General features: G+C 47.3%; 1 protein-coding gene across 1 annotated transcript in view; it reads left to right on the top strand.

Annotated features, from left to right (window-relative positions):
- The window catches only part of PRPF6 (pre-mRNA processing factor 6), a 46,870-nt gene that overhangs the window by 9,610 nt on the left and 9,387 nt on the right, over positions 1–27,873 (top strand). The window contains exons 4-12 of the mRNA XM_070419546.1: positions 12,511–12,589; positions 13,035–13,211; positions 13,373–13,528; positions 18,452–18,546; positions 18,890–19,046; positions 19,887–20,049; positions 22,799–22,917; positions 23,758–23,976; positions 25,842–25,964. Coding sequence (XP_070275647.1) covers positions 12,511–12,589; positions 13,035–13,211; positions 13,373–13,528; positions 18,452–18,546; positions 18,890–19,046; positions 19,887–20,049; positions 22,799–22,917; positions 23,758–23,976; positions 25,842–25,964 — 1,288 coding nt within the window. The remainder of the gene's footprint in view (positions 1–12,510; positions 12,590–13,034; positions 13,212–13,372; positions 13,529–18,451; positions 18,547–18,889; positions 19,047–19,886; positions 20,050–22,798; positions 22,918–23,757; positions 23,977–25,841; positions 25,965–27,873) is intronic.

The raw sequence follows: 27,873 nt of genomic DNA, 5'->3' as shown, positions 1-27,873 counted from the left end.
TTTGGGTGTGTTTTGCTTCCCTGTCTTCTAATTCGCTAATTTGGTCCTCCACTTCTCCTAGTCTATTATTGAAACTTTCAATGGTGGCCCTGACCGGTTTGGCTCAGTGGATAGAGCGTCGGCCTGTAGACTGAAAGGTCCCAGGTTCGATTCTGGCCAACGGCATGTACCTTGGTTGCGGGCACATCCCCAGTAGGAGGTGTGCAAGAGGCAGCTGATCGATGTTTCTCTCTCATCGATGTTTCTAACTCTCCATCCCTCTCTCTTCTCTGTTAAAAATCAATAAAATATATTTTAAAAAAACAAAACTTTTCAATGGTGTTTTTTATTGCAGCTATATCACTCTTCATTTCTTCTTGGTTCTTACATAAGTTATTGATTTTTTCATCCATTTCTTTTTTTTTTTAAAATATATTTTATTGATTTTTTACAGAGAGGAAGGGAGAGAGATAGAGAGTTAGAAACATCGATGAGAGAGAAACATCGATCAGCTGCCTCCTGCACATCTCCCACTGGGGATGTGCCCGCAACCCAGGTACATGCCCTTGACCGGAATCGAACCCGGGACCTTTCAGTTTGCAGGCCGACGCTCTATCCACTGAGCCAAACCGGTTTCGGCCCATTTCTTTTTGATTCTTACATAAGTTGTTGATTTTTTTCCTCCATCTGGTTTATGCACTCTAGGACCCTTAATCTGAATTCTTTTTCTGACATGTTGCATGCCTCTGTTTCATTTAGCTGCTTTTCTGGTGAGTCCTCCTCTTCTTTCCTTTGGGGGTTTCTTTGTCCACCCATGTTTGATCTCACCGACAGATCTAGATGTTGAGTCGTTCAGGGGCTGCTCCTTGTGTGGCTGTGGCTCCTCGGGCTGCGGTTGCTCCTCGGGCGGTTGTGGTAGCAGCTGCTCCTCAGTTGGCAGCAGCTCCTCTGGTGGGTGCTGTTCACAGCTGTGGTGGCTCCTCTGGCTGGTGGGGGGAGGCTTCTCACACAGCTGCTGTTCCTCAGACAGAGGGTGTACTGATCACGAGGCTGCTGTTCCTTGGATGGGGGCGGGCTACACACGCAGCTGCTACTCCTTGAACGGGCAGACTGCTCATGTGGCTGCTGTTCCTTGAATGGGGGCTGGCTGCACGCTGCTGTTGTTCCTCTGATGTGGTGGGCTGCTTGTGGGGCTACTGCTCCTTGGACTTGGACAGGTTGATTGCAAGTCTGCTGCTCCTCGGATGGGGGTGGGCTGCTTGCATGGCTCCTGCTCTTTGGACGGGAGTGAGCTGCACGCGTCGCTGCTTCTCCTCTCCAGGTGTCTGGTTATGTGGCTTGCTCTCTAGCACTTTAGCCAGACAGGATAAAATTCACCTTAACAAGACATGACTCAAGGGGAACAAAGCATGAATGTATTCACGACACCGCTAACCCCAATATAAGTGACCACCTGAGAAAAGAGAATTAGGGGAGAGAAAAGAGAGTCCAAATGATATCTAAGAGAGAGAGAGAGAGAGAGAGAGAGAGAGAGAAAGGGAACAAAAAAGATAGGAGAGAAAAGAAAAAGAATATATATATATATATATATATATATATAGAGAGAGAGAGAGAGAGAGAGAGAGAGAGAGAGGGAGAGAGAAAACACCACAGAACCAATAGATAAATTAAACAAATACAAACACCAAACACCCAGTAAAGAGGGTGGGGGCAGAATCTGTAGAGGCTGAGCTGATATATAGGAAATAAGGTTAAGGATTGGATAAATATGGGGAGGACCTCACTTCAGTATAGCAGAGGTAGAAAAGGGATGAGTAGATAAGAAGAGACAGAAAGGGAACAAAATAACATATTTACAAAAAAATTGATTTAAAAAAATGGTATAAAAAAAGAAAATAAGTAACAAAATAAAATTGAATGATGAAAAAATAATGTGAAATAGTAGAAAATAAAGCAACAAACAAAAAAGAAACAAAGAAAAAAGCAAAAAAAAGCTAATAATAATAAAAAAATAAAAATGAAAAATTGAAATGTCATTCCTTTGGCTGGCTTAAGATCCCAGTTTCTGGAGTGTCTGTGATTTTTTTTTGTTTTTTTTTGTTGCTGGGACTCAAGGCCCCTCTATAGGCCAGACCCTGTTTACTCCCAGGGACTAATCAGATTTGTTTAATCCTTCATGCCATTCAGGGTGGAATCTGGGTTTGGCTGTATTCCTTGCCTGGGGCCTGGAGGGAGGAGTTATATCCTCAGGAGAAAATGGCTGCCCAAGTCCTGGGCTCAGGTGTGACTCAGCACTCAATTTGCTGCCACCTCTCCTGGACCCCCTTCTCTCCCCAGCCTCTTCCCAGATTCCACTTGTCCGCACCTTCTCCTGCTCCTCAGCACGGGTGAGTGTCTGTATCCGAATTGTCCTATGAATAGGGTTCAGTGAAAACAAACGAACTCCGGCCGCAGAAACGAGGAAGACTGAGTCTCCGTAAGCTCCTCTCTTACTGGCACTGCATGGTCTGGTCAGCGCTTCAGGCTGCCCCCTTAAGGCTCAGTCCTCCGTAATTATGGAACCCAGATCTCAAATCCCCCGGCGCCAACAGTCCCGTGGATCTCCTTTCCCCAGTCAGGGCTGTGCCTGTCCCAAGAGACGCGGCTGGGTGTTGCGCGGTCTCCCTCTGACCCCTGGGCTCAGATATCTGGCAAACTTTCCTGCCCAGGTCCCTGGTTTTTACCTTTCCAGGGGAACTCTGCCCTTCCCGGCTGCAAACTGTCTCACCAGCTGAGTATACTCCGCCACTTCGGGGGTGGATGTTACCTGTTTCAGCTGCTCATTCTGTTTGCTCCGGGACAAGCCTTGGGACGCGTCTGCCTATTCCGCCGCCATCTTGCTTCTCCTTTTGACAAGAGTTTTTTGTTTATTTATTTGTTTTTTGTGAATCCCCACTCAAGGATAATTTTTTCTTTTTTTTCTCTTTTACTTATTTTTTTAAATGTTTTTTAAAAATATTTTTTTATTTTTATTGATTTCAGAGAGGAAGAGAGAGGGAAAGAGATAGAAACATCAACGATGAGAATCATTGATTATCTGCCTCCTGCACGCTCCCTACTAGGGATCAAGCCTGCAACCCAGGCATGTGCCCTTGACTGGAATCGAACCTGGGAACCTTCAGTCCGCAGGTCAACACTCTATCTGCTGAGCCAAACTGGCTATGGCAATTTTTTCTTTTTAATCTTTATTGCTGAAAGTATTACGTATGGTACCCCCCTCCCCCATTAACTTCTTCCAGCCGCCCTCTGGCCCCCAGCCTTTCACCACATAATTGTCCGTGCCCATGGGTTATGCATATATGCACACAAGGTCTTTGGTTGATTACCTCCCACCCACTAGCCCACCCGCCCATGCCTTCCCTCTGAGATTTTGCACTCTGTTCCATGCTTCCATGTCTCTGGATCTTTGTTCATCAGTTTATTTTGATTAGATTCCACATATGAATGAGATCATGTGATACTTGTCTTTTGCTGACTGGCTTATTTCACTTAGCATGATACTCTCAGGTCCCTCCATGCTATTTCAAAGGGTAAGAGATTATTTTTTACTGCTGCATAGTATTCCATGGTATAAATGTACCACAGGTTTTTTATCCACTCATCTACTGATGGGCGCTTGGACTGTTTCCAGATCTTAGCTATTGTAAATGGTGCTGCTGTGAGCATAGGGGTGCATATATCCTTTCTGATTGGTGTTTTGAGTTTCTTAGGATATATTCCCAGAAGTGGGATGACTGGGTCAAATGGTAGTTCCATATTTAATTTTTTGAGGAAATTCCATACTGTTTTCCATAATGGCTGCACCAGTCTGCATTCCCACCAGCAGTGAACTAGGGTTTGCTTTTCTACACATCCTCGCCAGCACTTGTCTTTTGTTGATTTGTTGATGGTAGCCATTCTGACAGGTGTGAGATGATACATCATTGTTGTTTTAATTTGCATCTCTCTGATGATCAGTGACTTTGAGCACTTTTTCATATGTCTCTTGGCCATCTGTATGTCCACTTTGGAGATGTGTCTATTTAAATACTTTGTCTGTTTTTAAAAAAAATGTGTTTTTATTGATTTCAAAGAGGAAAGGAGAGGGAGAGAGAGAAACATCAATGATGAGAGAGAATCATTGATTGGCTGCCTCCTGCACGCCCCATACAGGGGACTGAGCCTGCAACCCACGCATATGCCTTGACGGGGAATCGAATCATGATCTGGTTCATAGGTCAACGCTGAACCCTGAGCCACACCAGCTAGGCCTTCATCCATTTTTTAATTGGCTTGTTTGTCTTCCTTTTGTTAAGTTGTATGAGTTCCTTGTATATTTTGGAAATTAACTCTTTATCAGGTGTATCATTGCTGAATATGTCCTCCCATGCAGTGGGCTCCCTTTTCGTTTTGTTGATGGTTTCTTTTGCTGTGCAGAAGCTTTTTATTTTGATGAAATCCCATTTGTTTATTTCCTCCTCAGTTTCCTTTGCCCTAGGACAGCGGTTCTCAACCTGTGGGTCGCGCCCCCTTTGGGGGTCGAACGACCTTTTCACAGGGGTCGCCTAAGACCATCGGAAAACACATATATAATTACATATTGTTTTTGTGATTAATCACTATGCTTTAATTATGTTAAATTTGTAACAATGAAATTGGGGGTCACCACAACATGAGGAACTGTATTAAAGGGTTGCGGCATTAGGAAGGTGCTGGGGTCCAATCCCAGCGGGTCCAGGGGTCCCCAAAGGTGTGGACGGAGTCGGCGAAGAAGGAATGACACGAAGACAGCCTTCAGTTGATCAGCAGCCTAGTCAGGACCTATAGCCAGGATTTCCAGCCAAAGTTCTGGTCGGAGCTCTGGTTAGGAACTGATGAGGTTTGATGTTTATTGTCTTATACCAGCCGATTTTAATCCTGTCAATTTCTATTACAAAGGTTAGGGCATTTCTTATCTCCATTCCAGGAGTAAAGATTATGTAGCTTAACTACCCGCCTGGCACTTAATTAAGGGGTTGTATCCCCTCCCTAACCTCAGGGAAAGATCCCCACCTGGGGAAACAACCTTTCTCAGAGAGGTGACCTTGGTTAAAACACATGGCGCTAAAGGGAGCAAACATATTAAAAACAGTATGCTATATATGCCAGGTCCATTGAAACATATGCTGTGCAGATGTTTCTTTCCTGCAGCAATTGTGTCAAGCAGCAAGGATGGATCGGCTTCTGGCAGGAAGGTTGAGAACCACTGCCCTAGGAGATGTATCTGTAAACATTGCTACGAGAGATGTCGGAGATTTTTCTGCCTATGGTTTCTTGTTTCCCGACTTACACTTAAGGTTTTTATCCATTTGAGTTTATTCTTGTGTATGGTGTAAGTGGGTGGTCTAGTTTCATTTTTTTTGCACGTATCTGTCGAATTTTCCCAACACCATTTATTGAAGAGACTGTCTTGACTCCATTGTATGCTCCTGCCTCCTTTGTCGAATATTAATTGAGCATAATGGCTTGGGTCGATTTCTGGGGTCTTTGCTGTGTTCCACTGATCTGTATGCCTGTTCTTGTGCCAGTACCAGGCTGTTTTGATTACAGTGGTTTTGTAGTATGACTTGATATCTGGTATTGTGATTCCTCCAACTTTGTTCTTTCTCAAGATTGCTTCAGCTATTCGGGGTCTTTTTTGGTTCCATATAAATTTTTGGAGTATTTGCTCTAGATCTGTGAAGTATGCCATTGATATTTTAATAGGAATTACATTGAATCTGTAGGTTGCCTTGGGTACTATGGACATTTTAATGGTTCTACCAATCCATCAACACCGTATATTCTTTCAGTTGTTTATATCTATCTCTTTTTTCAACGTCCTGTAGTTTTCTGAGTACTGGTCTTTTACTTCCTAGGTTAAATTTTATTCCCAAGTATCTTAATTTTTTTGTTGCAATGGTAAATGGGATTGTTTGTTTAGTGTCTCTTTCTGAGAATTCATTATTAATGTAATAAAAAGCTATCAAATTTAATTCATTTATTAAATCTAGTAGTCTTTAGGATTTTCTATGTATAATATCATGTCACCGGTGAATAATGAGAGTTTTACTTTCTCCTTTCCAGTGTGGATGCCTTTTATTTCTTCTTGTATGATCGCTGTGGCTAGGACAGTGGTCGGCAAACTCATTAGTCAACAGAGCCAAATATCAACAGTACAACGATTGAAATTTCTTTTGAGAGACAAATTTTTTAAACTTAAACTATATAGGTAGGTACATTGTTATTAACTTAATTAGGGTCCTCCTAAGGCTTAGGAAGAGCCACACTTAAGGGGCCAAAGAGCCGCATGTGGCTCGCGAGCCGCAGTTTGCCGACCATGGGGCTAGGACTTCCAGTACTGTGTTGAATAAGTGGTGAAAGCCGATATCCCTGTCTTGTTCCTGTTCTTAGGGGAAATGGTTTTAGTTTTTGCCCATTGAGTGTGATGTTGGCTATAGGTTTGTCATATATGGCCTTTATCATGTTGAGATATGCTCCCTCTAGTCTCACTTTGCTGAGAGTTTTTATCAAAAATGGATGTTGGGTTTTTGCTAATGCGTTTTCTGCGTGTATTGATATGATCATCTGATTTTGGGTTTATGTAATATGTCACATTTATTGATTTGTGAATATTGTACCAGCCTTGCATCCCTGGAATAAATCCCACTTGGTCACGGTGTATGATTTTTTTAACATATTACTGGATCCAATTTGCTAATAATTAGTTGAGGATTCTAGCATCTATGATCATCAGGGATATTGGCCTGTAATTCTCTGCTTTTGTATTATCTTTATCTGGTTTTGGATTGGGATAATGCTGGCCTCATAAAAAGAGCTTGGAAGTGTTCCTTCCTCTTGCATTTTTTGAAATAGTTTGAGGAGGATAGGTCTTAGTTCTTCTTTGAATGTTTGGTAAAACTCCCCTGTGAGTCCGTCCCGATCCGGGCTTTTGTTTGCTGGGAGTTTTTTATTGCTGCTTCTATTTCCTCAGTTGTTATTGGCCTATTCGGGTTTTCTGATTCTTCTTGATTTAGTTTTGGGAGATTGTATTTTTCTACGAATTTGACCATTTCATCCACATTGTCCACTTGTTGGCATATAGTTAGTTGTTTATCGTATTTTCTTACAATCCTTTGTATTTCTGTGGTGTCAGTTGTTACTTCTCTGCTTTTGTTTCTGATTTTGTTTTTCAGGTCCTCTCTCTTTGTTTCTTGAAGAGTCTGGCTAAGGGTTAATCAATCTTGTTTATCTTTTCAAAGAACTAGCTCTTGGTATTATTGATTTTTTTTTTAATCTCTGTCATTTATTTCTGCTCTAATCTTTATTATTTCCTTCCTTCTACTTACTCTGGGCTTTTCTTGTTCTCTTTCTAGTTCTTTCAGTTGTAAGGTTAAATAGTTTGTTGTTGATTTTTCTTGTTTTTTGAGGTAGGCCTGTAGTTCTATGAACTTCCCTCTCAGGACTGCTTTTGCTGTGTCCCAGAAATTTTGGGTTGTTGTGTGTTCATTTTCATTTGTTTCCAGGAAGTTTTTGATTTCTTTCTTGACCTTGTTGGTAACCCATTCATTGTTTAATAACATGCTATTTAGCCTCCATGTGTTTGAATGTTTTTAGGTGTTTTTTACTGTAGTTGATTTGTAATTCCATTCCACTGTGATCTGAGAAGATGCTTGATATGATTTCAGTCTTCTTGAACTTGTAGAGACTTGTTTTGTATCCTAACATGTGGTCTATCTTTGTGAATGACCCAGGTGCACTTAAAGTCCTCTAGACGTTTTTAAAATATATTTAGGTGCTCCTATATTGGGTGCATATATGTTTACCAGGGTTATATCCTCTTGTTGGATCTATCCCTTTAGTATTATGTAGTGACCTTTGTTGTCTCTTTCGATGGCCTTCGTTTTGAAGTCTATTTTGTCACATATGAGTCTTGCAACTCCAGTTCTTTTTTCGTTTCAATTTGCATGGAAATTTTTTCCCATCCCTTCACTCTCATCCTGTGTGAGTCTTTTGTTCTGAGGTGGGTCTCTGGTAGACATCATATAATTGGGTCATGTTTTTGTATCCATTCAGCTACCCTGTGCCTTTTGATTGGAGTATTTAATCCATTTATATTTAAGGTTATTATTAATAGGTATTACCATTTTAATTATTACCATTTTAATTCTGTATGCTTAGGTTTCTCTCTCTCTTTCTTCTCATTACAGCAGTCCCTTTAGCATTTCTTGTAATGCTGGCATGGTTGTGATAAACTCCTTTAGCCTTTTTTTTTTTGTCTGGGAAGCTTTTTATTTCACCATCGGTTTTGAAAGATAGCCTTCCTGGATATAGTAGTGTTGGTTTCAGATCCTTGCTTTTTGTTACCTTGAGTACTTCATCCCATTCCCTCCTGGCCTGTAGAGTTTCTGATGAGAAATTGGGTGTTAGCCTTATGAGAGCTCCTTTGTAGATAACAGTTTATTTCCTTCTTTCTGCTTTTAAGATTCTCTCTGTCTTTAATTTTGGCATTCTAATTACAATATGTCTGGGCTTGGCCCTGTTTGGGTTCTTCTTGCTTGGGACTCTGTGCCTCCTGAACTTGTGTGACTTTTTCCTTTACCAGGTTAGGGAAGTTTTCTGCCATTATTTCTTCAATACATTCTCTATTTCTTTCTCCCTTTCTCCCTTTCTGCCCTTCTGGCACACCTGCTATGTGAATATTTTTTATGTTTCATATTGCCCCACAGCTCCCTTAAGCTGTCCTCTTGTTTTTTAATTGTTTTTTTTCTTTTTGGTTCTCTGATTGAGTGATTTTTTCAACCTTGTCTTCTAATTCACTGATTTGATCCTCAGCTTCCCCTACTCTGCTGTATATTCCTTCCAATGTGTTCTTTTTCTGTGCTGGGTCATTCTTTATTTCTGTTTTCATAGTTACTATATCTTTTCTCATGCTGTTGAGCATCTTTACCATCGTTATTCTGAACTTTGTTTCAGATAAATTTCTTATCTCCGTTTCATGTATCTCTTCTGGAGAATTCTCTTGTTCTTTCATTTAGGGGTTGTTTCTTTGTCTCCTTATTTTGGGTACCTGTTTTGGGTTTGTGACTACGTATTAGGTAGATCTGCTAGGCCTTTCGATCTCTAGTGCAGGGCAATGTCAAACACTCTGACTAATTAGATCAGGCAAAGACTCAAAGCTTCCAGAGACTGCCTCTGTTTGCAGACTGATTGGATTTAGCCTTGAATAGCCTCAGGCAATTGTCCACAGGTATGGCAAGAATTTTTCCCAGCAGGGCGGAGTGATTGCTTCTGCCAGGAGGCTAATTATTCTCAGTCTCCTAATGGGCCTCAGCAACTCCTCACCATGGGGCAAGGGGTTTCCCAATTGGGTGGGTCAGCTGTCTTCCCCCAGGCAAAACTGCCTAGATAGTAATTGTCTACATGAGAAAGATGACGTCTGCACTCAGCACAGGAAACCAGGGTGTCTGCCTTCTGAGCTCTAACCCTAGAGCCCCCAACCCTGACTTCTGCTCACACAGCTGCAGCCCACTCGCCCTCTCTCTGCCAGAGCACAAGGTGAGTGGCTGCACAGGGAATTTTGTATATTGGCCCTTTAAGAGGGGGTCTGAATTTCCAGCCATCTCTTCCTGGCTGATGGCACCCCTACTGCTTTTCACAGCCAGATGGTATGTGGGTACCCTTCTTAGTTATGGTGCTCTCTGCTGGGGGGCCCAGCTTGGGGATTAGACCCCAGAGTTCTCAGTGGAAACCCCCCACAGCTGAGATATCTCTTCTGAACTTGCTTTCTGTGGGCATCCGGCCAGCCCTCTCATGCCTCCGCCCCTCCTACCAGTCTCCATTCGGTCTCCACTTTTTCCGTCTTCATTTATCAGGGTTCTCTCCTGCAGGTCTTCTGTTGATTATTCAAGAAGTTTTCTGGCCCTAACCGGTTTGGCTCAATGGATAGAGCATCGGCCTGTGGACTCAAGGGTCCTAGGTTCGATTCTGGTCAAGGGCATGTACCTTGGTTGTGGGCACATCCCCAGTAGGGAATGTGCAGGAGGCAGCTGATCGATGTTTCTCTCTCATTGATGTTTCTAACTCTCTATCCCTCTCCCTTCCTCTCTGTAAAAAATCAATAAAATATATATTTTTAAAAATCTTAAAAACACGGCCCCGGTGTGGTAGGGACGACCCCGGTGAGGTTGAAACAGCACCTGTGAGGTAGGGACAACCCCGGTGAGGTTGAAACGGCTCCCGTGAGGTAGGGACGACCCCGGTGAGGTTGAAACGGCCCCCGTGAGGTAGGGACGGCCCCGGTGAGGTTGAAACGGCCCTGGTGAGGCTCAGACGGCCCTGGTGAGGTTGAGACTACTCCAGTGAGGTTGGGACAAATAAAGGGGACCAGTATGGACTGGTGAACAGGGCTAGATACAGAAGCAGAGCAACATTGAACAGAATGTTAAACTACAGTGGGAAGCCTGGGAAGGGTTGGGGGGGGAATTAAGAGACCAACTGAAGGACTTATATGCATGCATATAAGATTAACCAATGGACACAAGACACGGGGCGGGGGGGGGGGGGGGGCGGGGGGTAGGGGCCGGGGGAATGTCAAGGGGGGGAAAAAAGGAGACATATGTAATACTCTTTGTAATACTTTAAGAAATAAAAATTATTAAAATATTTAAAAAAAAAATCTTAAAAACAAAAAAAGTTTTCTGTTAAATAGTTGCAATTCCAGTTTGGTCCTGGGAATGTGTCCATGCAGCATCCTCTTACTCTGCCACCATTTTTAATCTGCTCGAGGATATTTTTTCCATTGATTTTTTTAGAGAGTGGAATGGGGCGGGGGGGGGGGGGGGGGGCGGGGAGAGAAACACTGTTGTGAGAAAGATACATTGAGTGGTTGCCCTCCCCAGAGGAGGCTGGGGATGGAATTGCAACCCAGGTAAGTGCCCTTGACTGGGAATCGAACCCCAGATCTTTTGGTCTGAGGGTTGGCACTCTAACCGCCAGGACTTGACGGGAGTGTTTTTATGCTTGTGCACAATGATTTGCATACTAAAGAAGCTTTGATTCCAACTTTTTGGAAGTCATTCATTTAAAAACTGTCATGGATACCTGTGGAAAATCATATTAAGTGGTTGGCTTTTCAGAACTTCATTATGAAAACTTCAAACAAGTAGAATAGTGCGGCAAACATGTCTGCCCCTGTGGAGTCCCAACACTGGTCCCAATTTGCACATTCGCTTCTCCACACCTGCAGGTGGTCTTTGTTGGGTCCCTCAGGGTCGGTTCACCCTCAGCATTGAGCAGTCTGTCTCCCACAGTGACCAGCACCTTTGTCCCACTCAGCAGCATGAACCCGATTCTGTTACCTGATCTGGGCCATGTCTCTATTCCCTGCTTGTCCCCAAGACATGGCAGAGCTGCTTTTCTCCCAAACCAACCACTTCTCTTGTCCTGTCTCCTATGTTTTCCCCTGCCTTTGCCTTTGAATCTTTTTGTGACATTGGCTTTCTGAAGAGATCAGTCATTTTAGAAGCGCCTGTCCTTTAACTTGTCCTGCTCTCTGTTCCTGGGGAGCGGACACTGGAGCCGAGGCCTGACTGACACAGGTGCAGCATCTTTGGCCAGAACACCTGATAGGCGCACCTTTGTGTCAGGGCTGTGGTGACTGACTTTTCAGCTCCTGGACAAGGGGTTCTCTTTTCCAAACACATCGTCTGTCATGGTCCATTCAGATTCCTGCCTACAGATACCTTTCTCTTACTTGTAGAGGGAAGTGTGAATCTCAGTGTTAGGAAGTTTTATTTTATTTTTAAAAATATATCTTTATTGATTTCAGAGAGGAAGGGAAAGGGAGAAAGAGAGAGAAACATCAATGATGAGAGAGAATCACTGATCAGCTGCTTCTTGCATGCCTTCTACTGGGGATCAAGTCTGCAACTTGGGCATGTGCTCTGACCAGGAATCGAACCATGACTTGGTTTACAGATCGATGTTCAACCACTGAGCCACGCCAGCTGGGCAGTGTTAGAAAGTTTTAGCTGCTTGGTTCTGGTCAAGTCCTGTTTGCTGAGCTTGGTTGATACTTTGTCACAGTGCCTGTTATTCTGTGTTCAAATATAAGGTCATATTTCTTCCCAGTGTCTAGACCAGGTCTCAGCTCAGCAGGAGAACTCTCCCTCCCTGAAACCTGGTTGGAGCGGGGAACCTGGCAAGGGCTTACTGTTTGTTTACGTCAGAAGGAGAAGTGGAGGGGCAGCTGGCATTCATAGGATGGCCCTGCCTTTGCTATTTTGTAGAATTTTAAAGCAGCAAACATACTTATGTTCAAATGCAAGTATTTATGTCAGAGTAAGACAGCTTGTTTTTATTTGGTGAATTTCTGCATGTTTTCATTTGGTAGATACTTGAGTTATATTTGGTGGCCTAATTGAGAAGTGTAATAAAGTGACTTTGTTTCAGATGCCCAGCATTTCTAATGCATGCATACATTTTACTTCCTAGGGAGCAAAGGGAGAAAGAAGAAATTGAAAAGTACCGAATGGAACGCCCCAAAATCCAACAACAGTTCTCAGATCTCAAAGTAAGAGGGAAGGCACCCAAGCTGCCCGCAGAGAGCCAGCCTGCTCCGGGGTGGAGCTGCTGACACGTCCCTAACTGTGCTCGTCCTTTCACTCGGGGTAGAAAAAGGCCCTGCTTTAGTCTGTTTAGTTATCTGTCTGTGTGCCAAAAGTCTCTCTTCCCCCCGCCAAAGAAGGAGGGACAGATGTGGGTATTTTCTTGGTAAGGTTAACTCTGTTTATCCATTTCTAAGCTGTGTCCTCTGGGCTTTGACAGAACAGTTTGTGTTGAGTGGAGTGGAGCAGATCAGCACATTGACTTTTCTAGATGAGCAGACAACCATTTCTGCATCCAGGTCCTTTCTAAGCATGGTGGTCTGGAGGGCAGGGCCCACCAGAGGATAGTTTTCCTTGGGCAGTGTGAAATTCTGCCAGAGAATTAATGTTTTGGGTGCCGGATGTTTTCAGAGGAAGTTGGCAGAAGTCACAGAGGAAGAGTGGCTGAGCATCCCTGAGGTTGGCGACGCCAGGAACAAACGCCAGCGGAACCCACGCTACGAGAAACTGACCCCTGTTCCTGACAGCTTCTTCGCCAAACATTTGCAGACTGGAGAGAACCATACCTCTGTGGACCCCCGGCAAACTGTGAGCATGCCCATAGAAGGGGGCGGGCCTCGTTTCCTCTGGTCACAGTTAGATAGTGTGGTGGGCACGGGGCGTGTTGAACCTGGTGCTTCTGCAGTCCAGGCTGCACTGCCGCCAAGTCTGTCTGGACAACTGCAGCATCTTACCCCTTCTCTCTCCAGCAATTTGGAGGTCTTAACACACCCTATCCTGGTGGACTGAACACTCCATACCCAGGTGGAATGACACCTGGATTGATGACACCTGGCACAGGTGAGCTAGACATGAGGAAGATTGGCCAAGCAAGGAACACGCTGATGGACATGAGGCTGAGCCAGGTGAGAGTTCGTGTCCTGTAACATTTCCTACAGATAGTATTTTAAAATGTTTGTTTCCTGGTTATAAAACTAATACATCCTTGTAAAAAGTTCATTTTTTGAAGTGCTTTGTCACAGATGAGCAGAGCTGCGGTGCTGTTGTCCTGTCTCCTTACAGAGGGGCAGGGTTCTGCATTCCGGCTGGTGGGCGCTCCACCTGCAGGGATGTGATCAGTGCCAGCAACCGGGCAGCCCTGGCATGCAGACTCTCAGTGAGGCTTATGCCCATCCCTCTTTACCTGAACTTCAGTGCATGTCTTTTCTCCCTCACCCTCGGTAATCATAACCCTTAGGAGGCTGGCACTCCATTCGTTGCTCTGGAAGGAGGACCCAGGCGAAGTGGGAAGCCCGTTCTAATTAGGACATGCACAACAGAAACCAGGAGGGAAGATGCTTTCCAGTTTGATTGCATGTAGTAGAAAACTTGTGCACAGTAAAAAGCACTATAAAGTCAAGAGCACCAACAAATTGGGGAAAGACTCGCGCACGTGACAACGGTTGGCAGAGCAGTGTGATTCTGATTTATGTTGGAGCGATTTGCACACACACAGACATGGTTGCAACCCTCCCCTCCCCCCGAGATGCCAGAGAACTGGGGCGGGGGTAGGGAGGATACTGAAGTTTCCTGGTAAATGCTTTAAAGGAACAACTTCCTATACGTAGACATAGTGAAAGTGGTGTAGTGAACTCTCCAATCACTGCCCTTGGATGCAGTGGAAGCGCTTATGTTTTAATTGATCTTTCACAGCACTTGTTGAACTTTTTTTAGATTTTAAAAAGTTATCTTTATTGTTGAAAGTTGTATGTGTTGAACTTTTGATGGTGAGCAGAGATTTTATAAAGACCGGTTACTACCTTTTGATTGTTGTGGCTAGTACTGCTGTGAGCCTTGGTGCACCAATAGCTATTTGAGTCCCTGCTTTCAGCTCTTTTGGGTATAAACGTAGAAGTGGAGTTGCTGGATCTATGGTGGTTCTGTCTCTAGTTTTCTGAGGAGCCCATATTGTCGCCCCCAGCGGCTGCACCATTTAGACGCCCACTGCAAAGAGGGTTTGGTTTCTCCACATCCTTAACAACATTTATGTTTCCATTTATTATGACTTTTTAAAATATGTTTTTATTGATTTTCAAGAGAGAGAGGAAGGGAGAGGAGAGAGAAACATAGATGTGAGAGAGAATCGTGGATTGGCTGCCTCCTATACGTTCCTTGACCAGGATCGAGCCCACCATCCTGGCATGTGCCTTGACTGGGATCGAACTGTGGTATCGTTGTGGTGCACAGGAGGGCGCTCAACCAGCTGAGCCACATTGGTCAGGGCTGTTTTCATTTTTTACTTTTATTTTTGAATATATTTTTATTGATTTCAGAGAGAGAGGAAGAGAGAGATAGAAACATCAATGATACAAGAGAAAATCATTGATCGCTGCCTCCTGCACACCCCACATTGGGGATCGAGTCCGCAACCTGGGCATGTGCCCTGACCGGGAATTGAACCCTGACCTCCTGGTTCATAGGTCGATGCTCAACCACTGAGGTACGCCAGCTGGGCTATTTTTATTTTTTAGCTTCACAAAAATCAAAAACACATAAAAATATTATTGACAAACAATAGTGATCTCTTTTGTCTTTCGTCACTCACAAATTGATGATTATTTTTTATTACTATCTTCTTTCCTTTTGCCTCTTGAGCCATAAATAACAATGGACATTCCACCCGTAAGCTAGCTCCTCAGCCTTTCTGTCTGCTGAGAGCCTTCTGTCTGCATCCCCAGCAGGGCCCCTGCATGCTCAGGGCTAGTCCCTCCGCCCGCGGACAGCTGCATGCTGTGCTTGTGGCCCATGGTGCTCCGGTCCTGCAGCCCAGGGCCTGTGGGCGCCCTGGCTTCGCCGCAGTCTGGGCTCTTCTTCAACCCGGGCCTGGCGGGCTGCTTTCCTTGTTCAGTGACAGCTTCTTCCTGGGTGTGGAGTGGTTTTTGCATTCCCCTCATGAGTGATGTTGAGCGTCCTTTCATGTGCTTATTGGCCATTTATATATTTTCCTGGAGAAATGTCTCATCAAGTTCTTTGCTCATTTTTTTAGGACTTTTTTCTTAAGGAGCAGTTTTAGATATATAGCAAAATTGAGAGAAAAGTACAGAGATCTCCCACACAGACTCTCTCTTGTTAACTTCCCCACCAGGTGGTACGTTTGTTACAGGTGATGAATCTGTATTTACACATCATCATCCAAATTCATGGTTTACATTGGGGTTCCCTCTTGGCATTATACATTCTCTGGATTTAGTGTCAGAGTAGTCTCACTGCCCTAAAAATTTTTTGTGCTCCACTCATTCACTCCTCCTTCCCCCCAATCTCTGATCTGTTAACTGCCTCCTGAGCCTTGCTTTTTCAGATGTTACATAGTTGGAATCATACAGTGTGTAGCCTTTTCAGATTGACTTCTCTCCTTAGTAACAGGCACTTAAGTTTCCTCCATGTATTCCGTCACCAAAAGGACCTATTTGAGGAAACGAAAGAATTGCAGTCTAGTACGCGAAGCCGTGGGGAGACCTTGTAGGCACCCCGCAAGCAGCAGCAGGAAGCCCCTTTCCAGGGAGGGAAGAGTGAGTGAAGGAGGGCTGTGCAGCCACCGAGCAGAGCGCCTCTGCTGTCACGACTCTTCCTGTGGGGCTTTCACCACCAGCAAGGGTGTGAGAGCGCCTCCCACGGCTCCTGATTCCTGTCCAGGGCACAGTCCCTGTCATGCATTGTGACAATCTGTGTTTCTGTTCGTGTTTTTTTTTGTTTGTTTTTTTAAAAATATATTTTATTGATTTTTCCACAGAGAGGAGGGGAGAGGGATAGAGAGTTAGAAACATCAATGAGAGAGAAACATCAATCAGCTGCCTCCTGCACGCCCCCCACTGGGGATGTGCCCGCAACCAAGGTACATGCCCTTGACCGGAATTGAACCTGGGACCCTTCAGTCCGCAGGCCGACGCTCTATCCCCTGAGCCAAACAGGTCAGGGCTCTGTTCGTGTTTTTTTAATTTTAATTTTACTGATTTCAGAGAGGAAGGGAGTGAGAGAGAGAAACATCCACGATGAGAGAGAGTCATCGATTGGCTGTCTCCTGCATCACCCCCCACTGGGGATTGAGCCCACAACCCAGGCATGTGCCCTGACCGGGAACTGAACCATGACCTCCTGGTTCATAAGTCAACACTCAACCACTGAGTCACACCAGCCAGGCTGTGTTTCTGTTCTTTCAGTGCTGTGTTGGCTATCCTCGGTTAGATTTTATGGCCCTCCCGCCATAGAAACTTTAGAATCAGTCTGTCAGTACCCACAAAATAACATGCCGTGATTCTGGTGTTGAATCTGCAGATCAAGTTGGGACGAACTGACATCCTGACAATATTAATTCTTCCTGCATGGAATATCTCTCTCCATTGACCAACTTCTTTGGTTTCGTTCATCAGAGTTTTGTAGTTTCCTCACAGAGGTCTTGTATGTGTTTGTTAGATTACATACACATTAGTGTTTCACGTCCTGGGTGCTGTTATAAGAATGGGATAGGGTTTTTAAGTTCAGATCCAATCTGTTGGTTGAAAGCACCTGGGAAAGCAGTTGGCTTCTGCACATGAGCCTTGCACCCTGCCACCTTTCTGTAATTATTTATTCGGGTTTTTGTTGGTTTGTTTTAATATATTTCATTGATTTCAAAGAGGAGGGGGGAGGGAGAGAGATAGAAACACCAATGATAGAGAGAGCCATTGATTGGCTGCCTCCTGCACACCCCCTACTGGGGATCGAGCCCGCAACCTGTGCATGTGCCCTTGACTAGAATCAAACCCGGACCCTTCAGTCCGCAGGCCGACTCTCTATCCACTGAGCCAAACCAGCCAGGGCTGGGTTGTTTTTTGATGGTTCTTTTGAACTTTCTGCATAAATATAGTCAAGTCCTGTGAGCAGGGAAAGTGTGTTCCTTCCTCCCAGCTGCACCCCTTTGTCCTTTTGTGGTCTTGCTGCATTAGCCAGGATCCTTTGCCCATTTTTTACTTGGGTTTTGTAGTTTTTATGGCAATTTTATTTTGTTTATTTTTTTATTGATTTTAGAGAGGGGAAGGGAAAGGGAGAGAGAGATTGAAACATAAACGATGAGAGAGAATCATTGATTGGCTGCCTCCTGCACACCCCCTACTGGGGATCGAGCCTGCAACCTGGATGTGTGACCTTGACCGGAATCGAACCTGGGACTCTTCTTCAGTCCACAGGCCGACGCTCTATCCGTTGAGCCAAACCGGTTAGGGCTTTATGGCAATTTTAACACTCAAAGCTAGAGAGAAGGGTAGGATAGTATAATTGTGCAGATTTAAATATAATTAGTTGAAATAATCAGTTTTGGTTTTTTTTGTATTTTTTTGGAAATAATCAGTTTTTAATTTTCTGATTCTTGGGTTTCACTCATTCTTAGACTTTTTTTTTTCTTTTTCTTTGTTTTTAACAAGAGGATATATTTTTTCCATTGCTTTTAGAAGGGAGGGAGGAAGGGGGGCGTGGAGAGAGAGAGAAACATTGATGTAGAGAGAGGCACATCTATTGGTTGCTTCCTACATGCATTCCAACCAGGGATGGGGAGTGAACCCGCAACCCAAGTACGGCCTTGATCGGAATTGAACACTTCGACCACTGAGTCACACAGGCCAGGGCTCTGCTTGGACTTTTATGGTTTTATTTTTTAATATAAATCTTTGTTCTGTATAGGTGAAATTTCTCATCATCACAAGCTGTTGTTTACATGAAGGTGTTTTCCTGCTTCTAAAGTTTTCGTACCCACTGGCAGGCAGGATGGGAGGGGTTCCAGGGCCCCTCTGACCAGAGTGGCCTGGCTTGTTTTGCAGGTGTCTGACTCTGTGAGTGGGCAGACTGTAGTCGACCCCAAAGGCTATCTGACAGATTTAAATTCCATGATCCCGACCCATGGAGGGGACATCAAGTGAGTGCTCTGAGGAAGGGAGGGAGGGTCGGGGGGACCCAGGTTGCCAAGAATGTTTGGGTTTTCTTTGAAAAATATGCAGCCAAATAGGATGTGGGTGTTCTCAGAAGTATGTGGTGGCGTTGTTTGGTTTTCCATTAAGTCCATCTGTCTCCCTTCATTGGACACATGTGCTCGGTGCCTGTCTGCATGGCTGCTGAGCAGGCTGCGGGTGCTGGCCAGGGTGAGCTGGGTCTCACCCAGCTTCCGCGCTCACAGGAGTGCCTGTCTATGCTGGTGCCCTCCCTGGGCTTGGGACATCTCAGCGTATGGTGGCCTGACCTGTGTCTCCTCACCCTCGTAGTGACATCAAAAAGGCACGACTGCTCCTCAAGTCTGTTCGGGAGACAAACCCACACCACCCACCAGCCTGGATTGCATCTGCCCGCCTGGAAGAAGTCACCGGGAAGCTGCAAGTCGCTCGAAACCTTATCATGAAGGGGACGGAGATGTGCCCCAAGGTGAGACGTGTGTGGGGCCAGGAGGGGACCCTCAGTACCATGGACAGTTTAATGGCAGGATAACCTTAGCTGGAAAGAGTGAGGTTGGTCACCTGAAAATGCTAAAGATAAATGGGAATCTTAGGAGAATATGCCACCATTTTGGAGGTGGAGTGGTTAAATAAGCTTTAAAAAGTCAAGTGAGACCCTCTAAATCAGCAGTTTCCAACCGGTGGTCCGCGGGGCACTAGCGGTCCGTGAGGTCCGAAAGATTGGTGAGTGCTGCTCTAAGTGACTGTCCCTATTGGGCAGCCTGGGGTGCCTTTGACCTGAGAGGGCCTGTGCATGCTCACCTGGGCTCGCTCCTCTGCTGTGCTCTCAACGGGTGTGGCCCTTTCCCCACGGCAACAGGTGTGCCATAGACAGCCACGGTCGCAAGCCTTGCGGTACGAGAGGTCTGTGGTACAGCTGCCTTTGAGGCCGAGCGATGGCCTTTTGTTTGTTTATAAAACCAGGGGGACTCGGCCCGTGTGACTCAGTGGTTGAGTGTAGACTCCCGCACCAAGAGGTCGCTGGTTCAGTTTCCGATCGGCACACGTGTGGGTGGGCTTGATCCCCAGTGCGGGTGCAGGAGACATTCAATCCATGTTGATGTTTTTCTCTCGTTAATGTCTATTTCTCTCTCCTGCTCCCTTCTCTCTCTCTAGAAATCAATAATAACATTTGTTTAAAAGCCCAGGTGGATGGGGGATGGGTGTGGTCTGAGGAGCCAGCCGCCGAGTCCTGAGGCTGTGTGCGTGTTCCAGGGGCTGCTGCTCCGTTGGGGCTTCCAGCTGGCACGTGCTTTCTGTTTGCCCACAGAGTGAAGATGTCTGGTTGGAAGCAGCCAGGTTGCAACCTGGGGACACTGCCAAGGCCGTGGTGGCCCAAGCTGTCCGTCACCTCCCACAGTCTGTTAGGATTTACATCAGAGCAGCAGAGCTGGAAACAGACATTCGTGCCAAAAAGCGGGTTCTTCGTAAAGGTGAGCCTCCCTGGGTGCCACCAGGAGTGGTGTCCTGCTGTCTTCCGTGTGGAGGGGGCACACCCGGTGCCTGTGCCCTGGGAGAGCAGCTTTCCTTCCATGGATTTGCTCAGGTGTTGCTGCGAGTGGGTAATGAATGGGTGACATCTTCCAGGCCTTTTTCTGGCTGGGCTACCTCTGCCCTTTTCCTCTTCGGGGAGTTTCCACCTGGCTGAGATGCTCTGGCGAAAGTCCCCACTCCTGCGTTTTTTTGCGGTGCGACCTGAAGTGACCTGGCAGTCGCTGTGGCTCAGGCATGGACAGTGCTGGTTCAGAACCTGCTTCTGTGGGTGGCTCCGTGGGTGATGTGTGTGAGGGCGAGCTGCGCCAGCATCATGCAGGCCGCGTGGGCAGCAGTCACCTCCCAAGGGTCGGGAGCTGATGTCTGGCAGGGAGAAGCACCAGAGCTCTGTGTTAGATGAACTCCTTCCTGTCTTGTGAGACTCCTGCAAGTCAGCGGTGGCCACACCTCACTCTGCCTGGTGCTGTAGACTAGGTAGCGGGGGCTGTCAGGCGTGTCCCCTTGAATAGTTTGCTTGCCAGGGAAACTGACTCCATCCAGGAATCACTGCCAAGATGCAGCTTTTGAGGATGCTGTGTTTTTCATCCTGAGGGACTGATACACAGTATCTCCCTTCACCACCACATGGGCATGCTTTTGATGTTTGTTCCAGAGCAGATGCTAGTCAGAAATCGGACTGAGTCTGAATTTGTAGCGCAGGTACAGAAGATGCATTTGCGGGGGGGGGGGGGAGGGGGGGGCAGTTTTCAGTGGGCGGTTCCAGCTCTTGTGTTTAAGATGTGTTTGAGTGACGTGTTAGAGGTGTGTGATGTCAGGCCTGCCAGTGCCATCACGTAGTTTCCGACTCTACCATCTGTCTGATAGAGGCCAGGTGGCATCCACCTGTGTGTGGCTCTGCCTGCAGGTGTGTATCCTGTGCTCAGTGTTTTTCTCTCACCTCTGCTTTCTTTTTTTAAATGTATTTTTTCTGATTTTAGAGAAGAAGGGAGAGAGAGATGGAAACATCAGTGATGAGAGAGAATCATTGGTTGGCTGTCTCCTGCACACCCCCTACTGGGGAGCGAGCCTGCAACCTGGGCATGTGCCTTTGACCGGAATTGAACCCGGGACCCTTCAGTCCACTGTGCCAAACCAGCCAGGGCTCACCTCTGATTTCTTGATTGCAGCATTGCTATCCATTAAATTCTCAGAGCCAGACTTTTCAAAACAGAGCCAGGAGCAGAAAGTCAGTACCTTCTTTGGTAGAAATCAGCTTCTACCTTTTTTCAGCCAGAAAACGAGCTCTCTAATGACAAACACATTGAACCTAGGCAGTTAGTCTTATTTATTTAGGAAAGCTCTGCTGGCCCGCCCCTGCCACCGCGTGATGAATGGCTCCCCCCAGATAACCTGGGTTTGTTTCCCGTTGGCTTGATATGTGGAGAGGGGATGGGCATGGAGGAGGCTCTTCCCGGGGAGGAGAGGACGGGATACACCGGCCTTCCGGGACCTGGAGGGGCACAAGCCGTCAGGCTCCTCTTTTGGTCAGGGGAGCAGCTGTGCTCAGGTGGAAGGAATGTGAAAACCCCAGCTGGCCTGCCCCGCTCCCTGGTCCTGGTCCTGGTCCTGGTCCTGGTCCCTGCCCCTCCGTAGAGGGTTTCCCGAAGCAGCTCCTATTCCCAGGTGCCTGGGAAAGCCACTGCTGCCTCCCTGTGCACTTGGCAGTCACCACTGGAAAGATCTGATTTTTGAAAATGAAGATGACGCCATTGATGACTTAGGGCACTGCGCAGCCCTTGGTCTCTGGCCTGTGAATCTGCTGTGGTCACAGTCGGGTGCAGCTGACGTCCTAGTGCTCTACTGGGAGAGTGTCAGCCCTCTGCTAGTTTGAGCCTCGAGGCTGAGTGACCTTGGGCGTGGTGCTTGACTTCTGTGAGGGCACCTGTGGGTCGGGAGCCTTGTGCCTGGGGGTGGGCCATGGGCTGCTTCCTGGTGGGAAGCACCATGCTGCTCTGCGAATCAGGGCACCACATACAGCGGTTCTTTCCCTGAGAGCACGGACTCTGGCCCGTAAGGAGTGGCAGCCTGCAGCAGCCCTCATCGTCCGGTCACTGAGCTCAGGGACAGCACCTGTGCCACCCACCGAAGGACTGCAGGCTGCCGTCACATCAGCCTCTGTGAGGTCCCGGCTTGTCCAGCTTCTCACAGGCATTTCTTGTTCAGACTGCTCTTTTCCTGCCTGGCCTGGCCCTCATATGCTGCCAGCCACAGGTTGCCTTGACACATCCTGGCAGAGCCTGTGTAAACCAGTCCCTGGGTCTCAAGGGACTCGGCCGGCCGGGCGCACACCAGCCTGCGCGTGCACATCCCAGGGCCGTTTGTTTTCCTTTCTCATGATTTCCGCACTCTCTCTCCCTCCCTCCCTCTCTCCCTCCCTCACACCTGCCTGCTGGCCCTTCCTGTGTGGTGACTGCCTTCTGGTGCCCGTGTTGCTTTGTTTTCTAACATTAATTTTCAGGTGTGAATGGGGTGGCGGGGAGGCACCCCCCTCAGCTGTCTGCTGGCCCCAGGCCTTGGAGGACCCCTAGAAAGGGCAGGCCTGCTGTCCCAGCTGTCCCCAGGGCAAGGCCTCCTGACCCTGCTGGCAGCAGCATCCTCTGGGACCTGGGCATCCTGCGTTCACTTCCCCTTTTCTGTGACCTTTCCCAGCCCTGGAGCATGTACCCAATTCTGTTCGCTTATGGAAGGCAGCGGTTGAGCTGGAAGAGCCTGAAGATGCTAGAATCATGCTCAGCCGAGCCGTGGAGTGCTGCCCCACCAGTGTGGAGGTGAGTCCTCCCGCCGTCACCACTGCCCCTGAGGCCTGGGCCCAGGACCAGTGTCTAAAAGTGGCATCAGCTGGGCATTGAGCTCACCCAGGTGCAGTAAGAAGCCACAGGAAGCCGCCTGACAGCTGCAGGCAGAGCGGGCAGCCTGGCGGTGGTCAGCCTGACCGCTCTGTGGGCTCTGTGTGGAGCCCTCCTTCAGGCCTGGGGCCACGCAGAATTTGCAGATGGGACCTGAGGGGAGAGAGTGATAGAAATTATTGACATATCTTTCTGCCAACCCAGCATGAGGTCGGCTTCTTGCCTCTGAGCTAGTTGGATTTCTCTCGTTTTAAACATTCATGTTCACAGCAGTTTGTGCAGTGGTTTTTAGTCTTGGTTTTATGATAGCCAGTATGTATTTAATTATCCTGAGGGGTCTTGTGAAATTCTCCAAATGAAATCAATCTTAATTCATTATATAAAAATAAACAGAGCCCGTACACATGCTTGGTGTTGAAATGCTGCCGAGTCACCAGCTGGGGTGTGAGAGCCCAGGAGGCTGAACACCCATGTGACCATTTAGCTTGTGAAGCAGCCTCCTGTCCTGCTCACCCCGCTCCACACACACGATATACGTTTTCCCAGTGTGTGGACGGGTGACCACCTGTCACCTCCTATGAACGAGACAGTCACTCAGTACATCAGCAGCATAACCGAGCAGCTTTCAGCTGTGAAAATGCTGCTGTCATGTTCATGGCCCTGCTCAGGGGTCCTTGAGCGCTCAGGCCTGGGAAGCACCGTGGGGCCCTGAGGCCAGCTCGCCCCCTGCCCCTCGGGTCTCATGTCTGGCTTTCCACACAGCTGTGGCTCGCTCTGGCAAGGTTGGAGACCTATGAAAATGCCCGCAAGGTCTTGAACAAGGCCCGTGAGAACATCCCCACAGACCGGCACATCTGGGTCACGGCTGCCAAGCTGGAGGAAGCCAACGGGAACACGCAGATGGTGGAGAAGATCATTGACCGGGCCATCACCTCCCTGCGGGCCAACGGTGTGGAGATCAACCGTGAGCAGTGGATCCAGGTGGGACTGCAGCTGCGCTCAGGGTCAGTGGCAGCTCCAAAAATGGATGTCCTCCGCATGTGGCCTCTCTCCTAGGACAGGGCTGTTGATGGTGCCTAGAGTCCCATGCTGGCACATGGGGCTTTACTTGATTGCACTTCAGCTTTTTGTAGTGGCAAACCCCAAGTCCACATTGAGGTTGGATGCTCTGAAGTCCTTTTAGCATGTGGACATGTGTCACTCATGTCACTTTGTGACTAGAAATAACACATCTAGAAGGGGTGACAGCCTGGCCAGTGTTGCTCAGTGGTTGAGCGTCAACCCATGAACCAGGGCACATGCCTGTGTTGGGGCTCGATCCCCAGTAGGGGGGTTACAAGAGGCAGCCGATCAGTGATTCTCATTGCTGATGTTTCTACCTCTCTCTCCCTCTCCCTTCCTCTCTGAAATCAATAAAAACATTTAAAAAAAATAAAAGGGGTGACAGACGGCCCTGACTAATATTTTTCAGTGGTTTGTGTGTTGGGCCCCATGCAATGAAGGGTCCAGGTTTGATTCCCAGTCAAGGACACACACCTGGGTTGCAAGTTCAGTGTGGGAGGCAACCAGTTAATGTCTCGTCTCGTCTCTTCTCTTCTCTTCTCTTTTTTCTTTTTTTTCTCTCCCCCCCATTTACTCTCTCTAAAAATCAATGGAAAAAATATCCTTGGATGAGGATTAACAAAAGAAATAAAAGAAAAGGGGTTAGCTGTGTGTTGGCTGTGTCGAGGTTGCTATTCTGGTATGTATGAAATGGCACTTAGGAGAGCTCAGTGAGCATTTTAAAAATAAGTGGCTTTGACCCTGGCTGGTGTGGCTTGGTTGGTTGGTTGGTTGGTTGGGCGTCGTCCTGTGCACCAAAGGGTTGCCAGTTCCATTCCCAGTCAGGGCATATCCCCCGTAGGGGGCGTGCAGGAGGCAGCCAACTGATGCTTCTCTCTCTCTCTCTCCTTCTCCCTCTCTCTAAAAATCAATTAAAAAATACATTTTTATTGATTTCAAAGAGGAAGGGAGAAGGATAGAGAGATAGAAACATCAATGATGAAAACCATTGATTGGCTGCCTCCTGCACGCCCCTTACTGGGGGATTGAGCCCACAACCCAGGAATGTGCCCTTGGTTGGAATTAAACCTGGGACCCTTCAATTTGCAGGCCGATGCTCTATCCACTGAGCCAAACCGGTTAGGGCTCTAAAAATCAATTTAAAAAAAAAAGTGGCTTTGAATTTTTTTTCATAGATTTGAAAGTCATTTGCCTTTTCTTCCTTAGAGAACTGTGTGTTGTATGTCTCTTGCGTTGTTGGTCCTTTTCCATTTGTGTGTGTCTCCTGCTGTCTCCTCTCTCCCGGCTGAAAGCCCAGTGCTGCCCTGCGGCCAGCGGCCCCTGCCCATGAGTGCTCCTGTGCTGTCCCTCCCCCAGGCTTCTACCTCGCCGACTCTGCGTGAGGCTCATCTGTGTCCTGACAGGTCTCTCTGTTCCAGACTAACAGACACAAGTGTGTGTGAACTTGTCTTTCCTCCAGGCTCTTTGGAAGTTTCTTTAGCGTAGGAGCCTCTTCTTGCCACTGAGTTGCCTCCTGTAGCACTTTGTGCACAGTAGGTGCTTATTTAATGTTAGTCGAGTGGTGGGTGCAGCTTCATCCGGTCCTTAGGCATTTGTCGAGCATTGATCTGCTGGTTGCAGGGATGGGTACACCAGTGAGCAAGACAGACAGTTAGAACCTGTGGAGCCCACACACCTGCAGTCTGCAGTACCAGGGTGCTCGGTTCTCGCCATCCGACAGCAGAGTACCCCCGTTGAGCCTCTGCACTCTACTGTGGATTCAGTTTTGTGTCCTTCCCTCTCAGGATGCTGAGGAGTGTGACAAGGCAGGCAGTGTGGCCACCTGCCAGGCGGTCATGCGAGCTGTGATTGGCATTGGGATCGAGGAGGAGGACCGGAAGCACACCTGGATGGAAGACGCCGACAGTGTGAGTCTGGTCCTTGGGCCTGGAGTCTGTTTGCTTGGGTTTGAAAATCTCTTTGATCTGCTGGTGTGTAGCCATCATTGCCGTCGGAAGGGACAGCCCTCTCTAACCCAGGTCCGAGTGAAGAGCTGCTTTTTTAGCACTCACTCACCTACAGAGGACCCGACCCCAGGCTCACACGCTTCCTTAGCTGTTTACCTCTGGGCATCTGGCTGGTCCGCACCCCCTGGTTTCTGTTATAAATTGCACTCAGAAAACATTTTGCACACAAAGCTTTTGCCTACTTTGAGATTACTTCCTTGGAACAGTTGTCCAGAGAAGACAGGGTCACAGTCAGTAAACACAGTTGAAGTATTTTATTCCTTGCATGTAGCCCTTTTTTAGCTTTTTTATTTTGAAATAATTTTAGCCTTACCTAAAAGTAGCAAAACTGTATGAAGAATTCTTATATGCCTTTCACCCAGATTTCACCAGACTTACCCATTTTACCACATTTGCTTTTTCATTCTCCACGTGCACACACATGCCCCTCATTTTTTTCTGAATCCTTTGAGAGTAAGTTGTAGATGGCATGGCCCTTTACATCTGAAGACCTCAGTGTGTGTTTCTCTGAAGGAGGACAGTCGTGAGCTTGCTGATACTCGTACGCAAGCTCAGCACAGCTCTCAGTCGGGAGGTGGGTGTTGGTGCGGGACCGGTAGTGAGCTGCAGACTTTATTCAGATGTCAGTGGTTGGCTCAGCTGCGTTCTGTTGCATAGCTGCCAGGGTCACTTCCTCGGGTCTCCATGGCCTGAGGAGGGCTCTGGTCTGTCTCTGGTTTCCATGAGTCTGGTGTTTTTGAGGTGTACAGGCCAGTGGTTCTGTGGGGCCCCTGGATTCAGCCTGCACTGTGTCTCATGGGCAGGTTGAGGTTCTGCATCTTTGTGGGGACTGTGTCTTCCCGGCGGGTTGTGTTGGGGGGCGCCTGCGCCCATTCAACTCTGACTAGCTCAGGTGGCGCTTGCCAGGCTCGCCAATGGAAGGTTACTGGTTTTCTCCTTTTAATTAATCAGTATTTTGTGGGGAGACACTTTGAGACTCCCCACACCTTGTTTCTCGCCACACTTTGACCTGTGGGTCCATTAACTTTGGCCTGTGTCAGTTACTGCCATGGTATTTGCCAAATGGAGGTTTTTTAAATGTTGTTTCTTCTGATTTATTAGAGTTTATTAGTAGAAATTCCACAGTAAAGAACAGCCTCCCTCTCTCCCTCATTCGTGTGGCGTTCACTCCTTTACATCAGGAGGGACTGAGGATCTCACGCCATTCTCTGGGAGTCTGTCCACCATGGCCATCGCCCCAAGTCCTGTGTGCACTGTGGGCCCCTCCCTCCCCTGAAGACAGGTGTTGGCAGTGCCCCGGCTACCAAGCTGGCCTGCAGACGGCCTGTGCACACTGACCACACTCTTGGGTTGTGAGACACAGGCCAACTGCGACATCTTGTTACAAACTTTTAACATGTAATACAACATACAAAAGTATGAAGAATCCTTATATAATAAAAGCCTAATATGCTAAGGGTCCGACCGTTTGTTCAACCAGTCGCTATAATGCGCATTGACCACCAGGGTGCAGACACTTCGACCGGTAGGTTAGCTTGCTGCTGGGGTCTAGCCAATTGGGACTGGGTGAGACGGGCTGGACACACCCTGGAGCCCTCCCGAGTCCCTCCCCAGCCCCGATCATGCACTGGTGCACCAGGCCTCTAGTAATTTAATAAACAACCACACAGCCTCTGTGTTGGGAGAAAATCTCTAAACACCCAGAAGACCACAGACCCTGGTTGCCAAGCCTCTGTTTACTCCGAATGCAGTTAGACACTGTGCCTGTTTGCTTTCCTTACTGTTGGCCCCGTGGAGGTGTGGTGGGCAT

The sequence above is a fragment of the Myotis yumanensis genome, unplaced genomic scaffold (assembly GCF_028538775.1).
Source record: "Myotis yumanensis isolate MYYU_CA2020_CCGP unplaced genomic scaffold, mMyoYum1.0.hap1 SCAF_7, whole genome shotgun sequence".
Classification (NCBI taxonomy): Eukaryota; Metazoa; Chordata; class Mammalia; order Chiroptera; family Vespertilionidae; genus Myotis; species Myotis yumanensis.
The sequence above is the reverse complement of the archived record's forward strand: the minus strand, read 5'-3'. Positions and strand labels throughout refer to the sequence as shown.